Source organism: Schistocerca piceifrons, chromosome 3 (genome assembly GCF_021461385.2).
Source record: "Schistocerca piceifrons isolate TAMUIC-IGC-003096 chromosome 3, iqSchPice1.1, whole genome shotgun sequence".
In the NCBI taxonomy this organism is placed as follows: domain Eukaryota; kingdom Metazoa; phylum Arthropoda; class Insecta; order Orthoptera; family Acrididae; genus Schistocerca; species Schistocerca piceifrons.
In genome coordinates this window covers 901,385,531-901,398,705 of record NC_060140.1, presented here as the reverse complement: position 1 = coordinate 901,398,705, position 13,175 = coordinate 901,385,531, and the positions used below count along the sequence as shown (strand labels likewise).

The following is a 13,175-nucleotide window of genomic DNA, read 5'->3' as shown; positions in this document are numbered from 1 at the left end:
TTATTATAATTTTTATAATTTGTCTGCACTTTTTTTCTTTGTTTTTGACTGTCTTGTATCCAAACTATAAACACTTCTATCCATGTGGTCTCATTGAATGGTTGTAAGTAACCTTCCAATGTTTTCTTCTTGATTTTTCATCTCTTCTGGAACAACATACAACTTTCGATGATTTGTAATACTGCAGCTGCTTTTCAGTTCAGTCTGGTTTCGAGCTAATGGGTTCTTGCTTAATGCGAGTAAAACTCAAAAGATTGTATTTAGTTTAAGAGATCTGCCTGTAGCAGACTTCATGGATAGTGTTAAGTTCTTAGGTATTGTTAGAAATAGTAAATTGACTTGGGAGCCACATATTAAATACATTAGCGCAAGGCTGTCTAGAGTGGTGTATTTGTTAAGGAATTTAAAAAACCATGTACCTGCAGCCTATGTAACATCAGCCTACTTCACTTTTTTACAAAGCATTATAACTTATGGGCTTTTAATATGGGGCAATAGCTCATACCTTCAGGACATTTTGGTACTTCAGAAGAAAGTAATTCGAGTTATAACAAACAGTGATAAACTGGCCCACTGCAAACCACTGTTTATCAACTTAAAAATATTAACTGTTATAAACATGTATATTTACACTGCCCTACTGCATATAAAGAGCAACTTATCAGAATACCAGTGTAGAAGAGATGTACACTCTCATGGAACCAGAAATAGTAGCCATCTTGACGTACCTTACTACAGATTATCCAAGTCACTGAACAGCTATGAAGCGGTGGGCTGCCACTAGAATGGGAAGACAAATTATTCAGTTGGTTAGCTGCAAATCCTTGCCACTCACTTCAGGAATTTTGTAACTGTAAAATATCATAGGGGTACCGGTTTAGAGAGTTCAACATAATTTCTTTAACTGAGTAATTTATAATGCAATGCTTTTCATATTATTTGATTTTAAATATTGTATTATATGGAAAACCAATGGTGATATATTGATCTTCAACCCATGCATATATGCTGTATAACTTGTTTTTATGTAACTTGACTTTGTCAATTGCTGTAATAGCTAAATGACAATAAAATTTCATTCAATTCAGTAAATTGTAGCTTACTAATTGGTGAAATGTATTTTGAAGGAAATTTCGTGTGTTTGTCAGCACTTGTTGTATGATATTTTCAATGATTAACATGCATTTCAATTTGTACTAGATGTGATATAATGCAATTATCTCACAGAAACTTATGTTCTAATTTCATTTTAGGTGCATGGTTCAGTAACACAGGAAGCACAGCAGTGTGGCACAGTTCTGCATCAAGGTCAGCCGTCACAATTAATAGTGCTATAACAGATAACAGAAATCAAGGCTTTTCTTGTTTAATTTGTGGTAAAAACTATGTTTGGAGGGCCAATATGCAACGCCATATGCGTCACGAATGTGGAAAGCAGCCAACTTTACCGTGTCCTATGTGTCCATACCAATCCAAGTACAAGTACCACCTCTTGCGTCACATAAACCTCCGGCACAAGGACACAAATGTATTTCCATATAACCTTTTTGATTCCTCTCTTATGAATGGCCTTAAACGTGAATAAAGCATTAAATTGTATTTCATGATTCCAATCTATAAGTGGAATAAATGAAGGAAAATTACATTATTTTAATTGTTTAGGTACATTATCATTCAGATTATTAGTATTTTGATTGACCTGCTATCTTACAATACATCCTTGTTCTGCACTGTAAAAAACCACTAGAAAATAACTTTTCTCACTGTTTTCGTAGTGTAGCTCTGTTTAAAGTCTCTGTTTGTAGTTTGCAAATTTTTCTAATTTAGAATACCTACATCTTACATTTGATTTATGTATCCTTAAATGCGAACATTTAAAGAGTTACCAAACTCCTTCATATGTTGCGTAACATGAAAATATCTCGTGGATTTTTAAATGAAACTAAGCAATGAAAATATTGTTGGATTTTCTACACTTTTGTGTTTTAAAACATACATTTTTATTAATCATACCCTGAAAACAATTAAAATAATTGTTCGGATTTGGTGGTATAGTGAGAGAGTGGAGTTTATTTCATTTAGATATTAATATGCCTTAAAATGGGTAGCTGAAAAAGTTTTACACTTGTAGGCATTATCATAAATAGTAAGTGCCTGGAATTGTTACTAAAAATGCTTTTGAATGTGTTTGGTAATACCAGGCTCCGTTTACTATTTTGAATGGCACTACCTCTTTCACTTGCCAAAGTTGTTTGTTCCTGTATGAATAGAAAGTAAATGAGAAGTAAATTTTATCAGAAATATCAGTGTGTCTAATTTTTTTAATGTGATAGTTTTGTTTCATTCTTGTGTAAGAAATGTGGATGGAATGTGATCACAAAGGAGTATTTGTAAATATTGGTGTTAAAACTATATTGATTGTGAACTTGTTTACATGTCCCTAAAAACGTTTCCCCCAGAAATGCTATTATCATTGAATCATGGAAAGAACTGATATAATAACTAAAGAAGATTATTGATGATGGTTCTTTATAGCTTTATCGGGACAGTGTCAGTGACAAGTGAATCTGACTGTCTATAATATAGATGTCTTGAAGAACCTTCAAGTTTTTGCAGATGTTTCAGTAGTCTCATTTGCTGTTATATTCTTAGAGAACTGACATTTATATGTTGTCTTGTGCGCATTTTATTCACAATTTTTTAATGTCTGGCAGCTTGTGTCTCAAAATGTTTCTGAAATGTAACTTTCTCCAATAAAGAACCATTCATGTTCATGCAGTTTGTCCTTTGTGAATTATCTTATTCCCATTACATTACATCAAACTATTGCAGCTGAAAGTGTTACGGTTGGATGTTCTTTCTTTCTAATATTTGTACATTCACAGTTGCTGAGCATGATACTGCAATTGTTGTAAGAAAGCCAAATCAATTTCTAAGAAAAGTAAATTTTTTTACAAGGAAACTGAAAGAATATTGGAATATAGATGAAAACAACTTTTTTATGTTAATAGAAGCGAATGTACTTAAAGATAGATATTGAATCTTCATATTTTTCGTTCACTATGCCTGCTTGACGTTTGCATCTGTTTTCAGCTTCTGCTTCCTTGATGGCTCTTTGATTGCTTAGTTATAGATTGTTAGACAATGACTTACTATTATTATTTGAATAGTTAGGTAACTAATAGTAATTGTGTTATTAAAAAAAGAATAAAGATGTTTTGTTTGACTTTTTTAAAATTAATTTATATGTTTTTCATGATCATTAATAATATGCACATTTTTAAATGTTTTATACAGCTGCCCATGACATATATTGAAATGTATTTGCAATGTTGATTTTCAATTTTTGACCTTTCTGTACTAAAAGTTTAACTTACTGCATTACTCATTATGAAATTTAATCATGTACTATAGTGAAATAGACTTGTGTGGAGCAGTTACACATTCCTAACCATAATTTAAAATATTTCATTGTTTATATGGCATTGGGACAGTTTAATCATTTCCTGTTGTTTCAGATACAGTATAAAGAAGTGTGTCCTCATGTTTCAAATACAGTACAAAGACATTTTAAAAAAACCTCAACGCACCATCAGAATATTTGAAATGTTCAGAAATGCTTTATTGAGCTGTTCCAGTAGAACAAGCAATACACATGAAGGTTTTCTTCTGTGCTTGCTTGCTTTTCAGGAGTTGACTGGATGGGTTCCTAAAATATAAAAAACTGATTTGTTGCTTGTGTGTATGTCTTTGTTGGCTTGGCATGTGCATGTGGAATTTAGGGTTATTTGGTTAGAATCTGTTTTCCTTCTTAAAATTCTTTATTCTTTCATTTATTGTCTTCACTATGCTATTTTTTCTCAGTATGCTTGCTTTTTAGGTATTGTATTGAATGTTCACAGGTTAGTTATATGTGACATGCATGATAATGTCCTGTAATACTTTTCACTTAAATTGTGCCCTCTGTTAGAAATTCATTTTCCTGTTATATATTCACATGACTTGAATTGTATGAAAATTTGATTTTAACTGGGTGTGCCAATGTGAAACTAGCATCAATTTATATAACCAAAGAAAAATAAGTACTATCCATAAAATCCCAATAATTCAGAAATGACTTGGTTATACATAACTGCAAGAAACAGATGTGTTTATTCATGCAACTACTTTGAATATGGAGTAATTATTGTGAGCATTTTTGATTACAACTTCAATCATTACACAGGATTTGTAAATGCTTGCTTGTGTACTATGTGATGACGAAGGGTCGGGTTTCTAACTGCCTGCAGCTACTGTAATTTCATGAAAATGAGGTCCTTGCTGTAAAAGAAAGTAATCTCATTGCATTTCTCATCTCTCAACTTAAAATTAGTTGAAATTATTTTTCTGTAATGAACATAAAATAATTTTGTTCCACTGCTTGTTTTCATAAAGAGATTCAGTTGTCAACTGACTAAGACAAAGGCCACTACTAGGTAAACAAAGAAAATGTAGCAGCAACGAAATCAGCTGACTTAGGTGACCCACGTTTCGTTGATATTCTCCTCCACTCCACCTCCCCTTCCACTCCTCCCTTTGATGTGTACAAGAGAAGATGAAGCACTGGACAGATTTTTTAGGGATTTAAGTGTGAAATCATTGCTGATGTTGTGTTCATTGTTTCACAGTATGATAATAGCAAATTGAATGCATTGTGTGTGTGTCGTGTACATCATGGTACTAGTAAGCCACTTTTTCATTTTTGTGCACTTTTTCTCATTATCCTTTTCTTGCTAGACTGCTTATTGTACTGCAGCTGTGACTTGGATCATAATCTCTTTTGCTCTTGCCATGACCTTGGACATGACGGTATTTTTTTCCTATTTTAGCTCACGTTCAGTTTCTTCAATCACTCTTTCTATGTCAATCCCTTCTCACCTGCATTAGTTATTTCTCACATAGCTATCAAGGACATAAACAAGTATATTCTCACAACTTCTTCTTCCAACTGCCCTATTGTCCCTTCGATAGTTTCATCTTCTCTTATCCCCTTTGAATTTTTTTAATTTTATATTTAAAGAGGGAAGACTACCTTTGTCATCTCTCTGTTAATTCTTGACAAGACAGTAAAGGAAAGTTATTTACTAGTATAGAATCTTGCCCTCTATTATTATATAACATTCTTTTCTTCTTCTTCTTCTCAGATGGATCGCGTAGGACCACACGCAATCAACATTTGTTGGCCTTCATTTTCGCCCAGTATTCCTTCATAAGCAACGGATGGGCTAGCTTTCATTGCATAGACCACATATGTCGGTTAGTTTGTCTCTCTTCTTCCTCAAAACCCCGTGTGTTTGTGATTTTTCTGATTTTATTTCTGTCATGTAGATTTGGGGACCCTAATTCTCTCAGGTCTTTTTCCGTCTGTTTGTACCAGTTCAGTCTTGTAGTTTTGTTCTTTAAAAATGTATGGATTTTGTGTGTTAACCTGTTTGAGTCCATTCTTTCTAAATGCCCCATGAATTGGATTCTTCTCGTGCGGATTGTGTCTGTTATTTTGGAGATATTTTTATATATTTCTGCATTGGGTTTTGGATAATGCACACCATCTTTAGTTCTTGGTCCTAGGATTTTCCTCATTATTTTACGTTCTTTCACTTCTAATTACCCTTTTGGTGTTCTGTGTTGAGGGTTTAGTGTCTCAGATGCATAGAGAGCTTCGGGTTTAATTACTGTTGTGTAGTGTCGTATTTTGCAGTTCCACGAGAGACTCTTTTGGTTGTACATGTTTTTTGTTAACTGAGACGCCGTCTCCATTTTCTGGACTCTTGATCTGACAGATTTCTTTTCATTACAATTTTATGCAATCCATTCACCTAAATATTTAAATTCTTTTACTCCAGAGATGTAGTTATTACCAATTTTGAGATCAGAAGGTGCATCTTTGATGTCAGTCATAAATTTTGTTTTTTCAAATGAAATTTTTAATCCTATTTTTGCTGCCTGCTCTTGTAATAATTCTAGCTGTTTCTGTGCATCGGTAATGTCTTGTGCGATCAGTGCCATGTCATCAGCAAATGCTAAACAGTCTGAATTATATGCCCTTACGTCTTGGGCACAGTCTGTGTGCTGGTGCACCTGCACCTGCTTTTCTCCATTCTCCAACAACTTTTTCAAGAGCACAATTGAAGAGCACTGGGTACAGTACATCTCCTTGACGTACTCCTGTGTCTATTTCAAATTCTGTGCTCAATTCTCCCGTAAATTTTACTTTGGATTTGGTCTCCGTGAGTGTTTCTTTTATGATATTTGTTGTCTTTTGATCTAGTCCAAATTCTGCTAATACCTTAAAAAGCAATTCTCGGTCTATAACATTCTTTTATTCCTTTTCATTTTCAATATATTTTGGTTTTGTGGGCTTTTGGGGTCGAATGCACACTTCTCTTTCTTACGTTTGCATTTTCATTTTAGAGGTCGCTCTCTCATGTTTTTTCTGTAATACTCTCTTCTGTTTTTCATAATACTCTTTTCTGTTTTTGCATTAGCACTAGGTTCAATATTTGAGATACTTGCTTCACATGCAGGATGATAGAAAGTTCAAATCCCTGTTAGGCCTTCCAATATTCAGGCTTTCTGTGATATCCCCAAAATCAGTTAACATGAATGTCAGAGCAATTACCAAAATGCCAAAGCCTATGTCCTCACTCGTTTTGTCCTGTACAACTTTGTGCTCCATTTCTAAAAATAAGAAAATAAAACTTTTTTCCTGGCAATATGTATTTGGTACAAATAATTAAGTTTTGACTTCATATTAGCTACATAACTACAACAACAAACAGAGAGAGAGAGAGACTGAAAATATTGTTAAGCTTTCAGATGTTGTGGTTCAGACATGTTTGCTGCATTAGTTAGGTAAAAAAAAGGACATTGTCCAAAAGCTTGATTACATTTTATGTAAATCACAACCACTCAAGGTCTCTACTATGTTGTGACTTGTTATATTTACTCCTATAATTATTCTTAATGATGTATTATTAAATACAAGTGCTTATTTATTGTTGCTTTTTGCTTTACTCAGAAATGGACAAAATTTTATTTTTTGGTAGAATTTGTGCATTAAACGTGAGGCTGTATTCTTTACACGGAACTGTTGTTTTATGAACATTAGTTGCATATTGTCCAGTAATCACTTACTGAAATTAAATGCATTATTTTTAGCAAATTTGTGATCACCACAGATGTTAATAATCAAGCCATTAATGTAGTGGAAAACTAACCAGGTGCTTAATGTTCTTGAGCTTGCTTACCAACTAACGTAGCATAGTGCATTCTACCTGTCAAGAAATCTTTTTGTTAGTTGTACTGTACCAAAGAAATGCTTTTGTATAAGACTTATATGCAATACTAACTGTGTTGAGCTGAAAAACAGCTACTCTCCTTTAGCACAATATGGTGAATGGCTAAATTATATGCAAATGGTAGAGGTGAATGCTTAGGTTTCTGACGTCTCCATGGTATAGATAGTAGAAAGTTTGAACATGTAAATATAAACAGGTTTCTCATGCTGTGGGTTTCCAGTACTGAGTTTTCATCATTTCTTATTTTCATGCTTATCCTACTTTTCCGTCCTTAATATCGAAGGTGAGTGACAGTCTGTCCACTGAATTATGAATTTTATGTGAAGTATGAGATGGAAAACTAGTCAGAGAAACAGTTTTTGTCATATGGGTAACTCGCTTTTTACAAACTGTTTTTTATAAATGTGTGGGGTACAGCAAGAGCACTTATCTTTACTCAAGTATGTAAACAAAAAAGTTGTGAATTTCAGAAAAAAAAATTATGTGTAATAGTGTATTGAAGGTCATACAGGAAATGCCTATTTTGTTGTTAACAGATATTGTTTATCAATACCACTACTACCATTTCTGAGGAACCTGGTGAAATGCAAAATCATTGATAGTGAGTGAACAACATGAAATCCTTTAATTAACATTAAATAATTACCATTTTTATGACTAATGTAAATATCCAGTTGTGTAACATCTGTTTCCACTTTAAATTTTGATGTTCTGTATTTTTTTATTTTTGATAAGTGGTAGAATGAGTTGTATTTTTATGCTATTATTTCTTTTTCTCTTCCTTTTTTCACATACAGCTTACACACTTCCATCATCTACTGGCAGCTACAGCTTTTTCAGAGACAGAAGTGTGCCTGCAAATACTTTCGTCCCTGGCCAGCTAGAAGCATTTGAGTGTCCCAAGTGCAAGAAACTATACAAATACAGAAGAAATATGCAGTCACATTTGAAGATGGAGTGTGGAAAAGACCCACAGTTTCAGTGTCCATTGTGCTTTAAATTATATCGACAGAAATCTAAATTGAATATCCATTTTCGAATTAAGCATAGTGATATGCAGCTATGAAAATATGTTCTTTCTGATTTCTTTTCCCCCTTTGTGTACTAACTGCTTCATATAGTGTTAGTGAAATGAAGATGAAATCATTCATACTCTGAAACTTGAAATGGTTGACTTTCACTTTCAGCAGAACATTTGATGGTCAGATGCTCTTTTATTTAAGCTTTGAAGCTTCTAGAAAATAGGGTCCTTTTGCCTTCCCCTGGCTTAATATTTTTACTTCTGCACTTCCTTTAATTAAATATTGTTCATTACCCTTACATATAATAATATTATTCTCGATACCTAGAAACTACTGGATGTTTCTTTACTTCCAGCGCTACATGTTTTTAATCTATTCAATTACTTGTATAATAACCTCTGCCAATTATAGCTTTCCGATATTTCAGCTAAGCTCCTTCTAAATATTAGGAGAAAATATTGAGTGCATCTCAGTTGTCACATATGATGCAGTATTGTGAATACAGGATAAACAGAAATATGAGTAAAAACATACAGACTGAATGTCATACTACATTAAGTTCCATATAAAGGTACAACCTATTTCCCTATTTTGATTCCCTTCTTCGTATGCCTGATTTTATGTTCTACATCATTCCAACACATTCTTCTTATTCCTAACCCTGAAAAATGAAATGCATGCTGTCAAAGTTTGAGTTTTTCCCCACTGGTCATGCTATAGAATTTAGTTCAGCATCTTGTTTTGGTCAATAATAAGTTTGATATAGTCTTGCAGTGCGTGAAGTTGCAGTTTTTATCATCGTTTCTGAATCTGTATTCTCATCCCTCAAGAGAAATATTTGTAAGGTTGCAGTGCTGAACAAATATGGTAACTTAAATCTACAGTATAGATTGTAGCAGATTGTAAAATAACATCATGGACAGTGCTAGCAGCTTATGATACAGTCTTTAATGTGCTTGAGACTCACCGGAGATTTTATCTTGAGGCATAGTCATTCCGACAACATAATTTAGTGAATCAGAGAAGATTTTGATGTAGTTCTCTTTACATATTTCCAATATCTTTGTTGATAAATAACATTACAGAGATCACAATTACATAGCACAGATTATAAAAACAAACTGGAAGCAACATTTTCATTCCATTCATTTGTTGTCAGTTGAATTTGTATGAGGTTTCCTTTTACGCATTTGGTTTTTTATTATCACAGCAAAAAGTAGCCTGCGATTTAGCTAATAATAAGAATTATTGTTAATGATACTCACCTCCACAGCTTGTGCTTGTGTGGAGCCAGTAACTCAAGAGGTAGCCATTTTGTTCCTGTTCATCACCAGCCTTTGGCTGACGAGGATATACCAGTGAACACTGCCATATGACTGTGTCTTTTACTGTTACTGAACTGGTCATCTAAAACTTACATTTCTGTAAGATCTCAAATTTCTTTACTGAATGCTTGTTACAAAAGTAACCAAAAAATCAGGAACCCTGAGCTTCTCAATTACTGGACCATTTTTGATGTAGTAGTTGTTGTTAGTTCTGTGCAGATTGAGGAAGTATTAAATACGAAGCATGTACTCTTCTACATTAGAAGTCACTGTCACCGTAGAAGCTGCATTGCAATGTGACAGTCAACAATGCCATCATTTCTTATAGTGTCAGTGTAGCTACTCTTTCCTTTCTTTGTAGCTATGGTACTAAACATCTTTTCAAATCAGTGGTGACAAGGTTATAACCTAGACAAATACAGTTTTAGGCACTTCTTCACACACTTTTAATATTTATGAACAGCACTATGAGAACCATTGTATGTCAATTATCTTTGTACACATCACATTGCATTTTTACTCTATTTAGTTATAGATGATGGTGCTATTATGGTTTGTTTTTGGTTTTCCCACTGATGATTCCATTTACACACAGTATTTCAATAGTGATACTACTCTTTTCAGTTTTATTATAAGAATGTGTTTTATTACTTGGCACTGACAGAACATTGTATGCTAGGTACGTTCCTTTGCCCGATATTCCATTGATTGCAGGCCATAAGTGAGAGGGCAAGAGCTTAGATTTAATATGAATGAGAAATGAAACTTTGTCAAAATCTTGGTTTAAATTGCCCATAAAAATGAATGTATGCTTTATTCCCCATGTGAGCCACAGCAGAGAAAGAGAGAGAACTGCACGCATTTAATGACAGTGACTGACAATTACATGAAAATATATGTTTGTAAATAACTAACAATACTAGAAAATTGAAATCTGAAAACCACAGTGAGAGAGAGAGAAAGAGAGATTCTAATCCTCCTGTAAAGAGAAACAATGTGGCGATATAGTATGCAAATAAAAGTGAATACAGTTAGTTGGTTGAAGCTGTTGAGTGAGATACACTTACCAGAAACTAACAGATGGGTGTGCCTTGTGAAATTAACCTAAAGAATACATGGAGATTTGTCCAGCCGGTAAGTTGAGTGTCAAAAGGGCAGTCAAATGTTGTCTGCAACAGTGCTAGCTATTATCTAAGGGGCATTTAAAAAGAAACGAGCTGGAGGCATAATTACAGAAAGCAGTGTCTGTATGTTAGAAGTATTGACCCTGGCTGTTGAGACACCTGTCCCACTGTGACACAAGGTGGTGAATGACTGTCTCATAAAATTCCTGGGGCTGCGATGTTAACCAGTTCCGCACGTACAGCTGGATGCCATGTCGGAGGTGAATCGTTTGCCCCTCAGAGCCTTTTTAAGGGGACCAAAAATGGTGTGATCACAGGGAGAGAAGTCTGGACTGTATGGAGGGTAGCTGAGAACCTCCCATTTGCATTTCTGCAGGAGTGCCGTGACTGTGTTGTCTGAGTGAGACTTTGCATTGTCGTGGAGCAGAATGATCCCGTGGGTGAGACTGCCTGGTCGTTTTGATTTGATCGCTCGGTGAAGGGTGGTCTAGGCTTGTGAGTAACGCTTGGGCATTCACTATTGTCCTGTGCTGGAGGAATTGAATCAGAAGGGGCCATCTACATCAAAGAAGAACGTCAGCACAACCTTTCCTGCGCTGGTGTGGATGGCCTTGGCTTTTTTTTGGTGGTAGTGACCCTGGATGCTTCCACTGGAGACTTTATCATTTTGATTCTGGTTCGAAGTGATGACACCGTGACTCATCTCCAGCCACCATTCGTCCCAGGAACGCATTCCCTTCCTGAGCATAGTGCTGCACATGAGCAAGACAGTGGGCCATTCGACACGCTTCTGGTGTGTTTGAAGACTGTGGGGCACACACTTTGCGCATATGCAGTCGTTCCTTCATGATGGTGTGAAGACTTTCCAATGCTCAATCCGACCACAGCGGCTAAGGCTTTCACTGTCACTCTGTGGTCCTGGGTAATGAGTGCATCTACCAGCTGGACGATGTCATCAGTAATGCAGTGTAGTGCTCCAGACTGTGCATCATCGGCTAATGACACTCGTCCTTCCCTGAAGCGCTTGTGTCACGCCTTGACTCTTGCAAGGGACATGCAGTGTTCATCGTACACTTGTGACATTCTTCGATGGATATCTGTTCCTCCTACTCCTTCTGCTGCCAGAAAACAAACGACACCTCTTTGCTCTTCTTTTGACTCCTCCATGTCACTGTTTGTGGTGTGACAGGCAGTATTGGACAATTGATGCATGCTGCTGCTAGCTCTGAATAGTCACGTGACATGCACGCATGCCCTCTAGCAACGGGCTGTGAACTTCCACGCTCTGGTCAGAACTACACCTTGTTGCACATGCCACAATATTACCCTCTTGTCACCAGTTTGTGCATTCCAGATTCTGGTTTGTTTCTTTTTGAATGCCCCTTATACTTACAAAAGTTAGAAAAATACGAAACAAGTGGTCTAGGTAATCAGCTGGTATGGAATTAAAGTTTTGGAAACTGCCGTTTCTGACGTGAAGTATGCACAAGGAGGAGGAGAAAGACGATGAGGATGAGAATGAGGTGATGCACAGTAGCAAGGAGCAGTGTACTACATGAAGTTCCTGCCAATAGTATCATTCTGCTCCATCTGTCTGTAGTTTGCACTTAAGACAGAGCACAGAATTGTTAGTGTTGATTTTCGTGTTAGCAAGGGAATGCTGAGACTGTTCAAGCTATTGTAGTTTTCATTAGTAGTAATGCGAAACAATTGCAACAAGTTTTACATTTGTAATCAATGGCAGCAGTTTTCAGAGTATACAAATTTTTTGAGAGAGAGTCAGAAGCAGAACATTTTCCACATGTTGTCCATGCCCCATTGATGCCAGTTGCCAGAGGAGAAAACAGATCGGTGTGTATGTTGTGCGACAGTGACACAGTGCAGACGGGATATGGCACAAAGTATTCTCTCTCTCTCTCTCTCTCTCTCTCTCTCTCTCTCTCTCTCTCTCTCCCCCTCCCTCCCTCCCTCTGTCATCCTTCCTTCCTCCACTCTCTTTCGCTCTGCAGAACATATCATTCCCCCGACTTTTAACTTGCACACCACTCTAGCTGAGAGACATGCCTAGTGACTAGATCTGTCATATCAATTAATCATGTGCCTCCTGCATTTTCGTGAATTGACAGGAACAGGCACAGTGAGAAACTTGCCCAGCTCAAGTGTGTACACCATTCCATGTATTGTGTACTTAAGACCATTAGTGACATTACAATCAAAGCAGATAGTTACATACACTTTTAAAGCAATGATCTGACAACTGTATGATGAAGGAAGACTCATAATTACTACGAGTGAAGTCAGGAATATTTCCTGTTTAAATCCTTAGATTCTTTTGGTTGTGTTGCCTATCTTTGGATGTATCTCCTT

At 35.7% G+C, this 13,175-nt stretch overlaps 1 protein-coding gene across 1 annotated transcript in view; it reads left to right on the top strand.

Annotated features, from left to right (window-relative positions):
• The first annotated feature begins 218 nt into the window (after window positions 1–218).
• The window catches only part of LOC124789176 (zinc finger protein 16-like), a 100,982-nt gene continuing 88,025 nt past the window's right edge, over window positions 219–13,175 (top strand). The window contains exons 1-3 of the mRNA XM_047256469.1: window positions 219–239; window positions 1,058–1,156; window positions 1,254–1,308. Coding sequence (XP_047112425.1) covers window positions 219–239; window positions 1,058–1,156; window positions 1,254–1,308 — 175 coding nt within the window. The remainder of the gene's footprint in view (window positions 240–1,057; window positions 1,157–1,253; window positions 1,309–13,175) is intronic.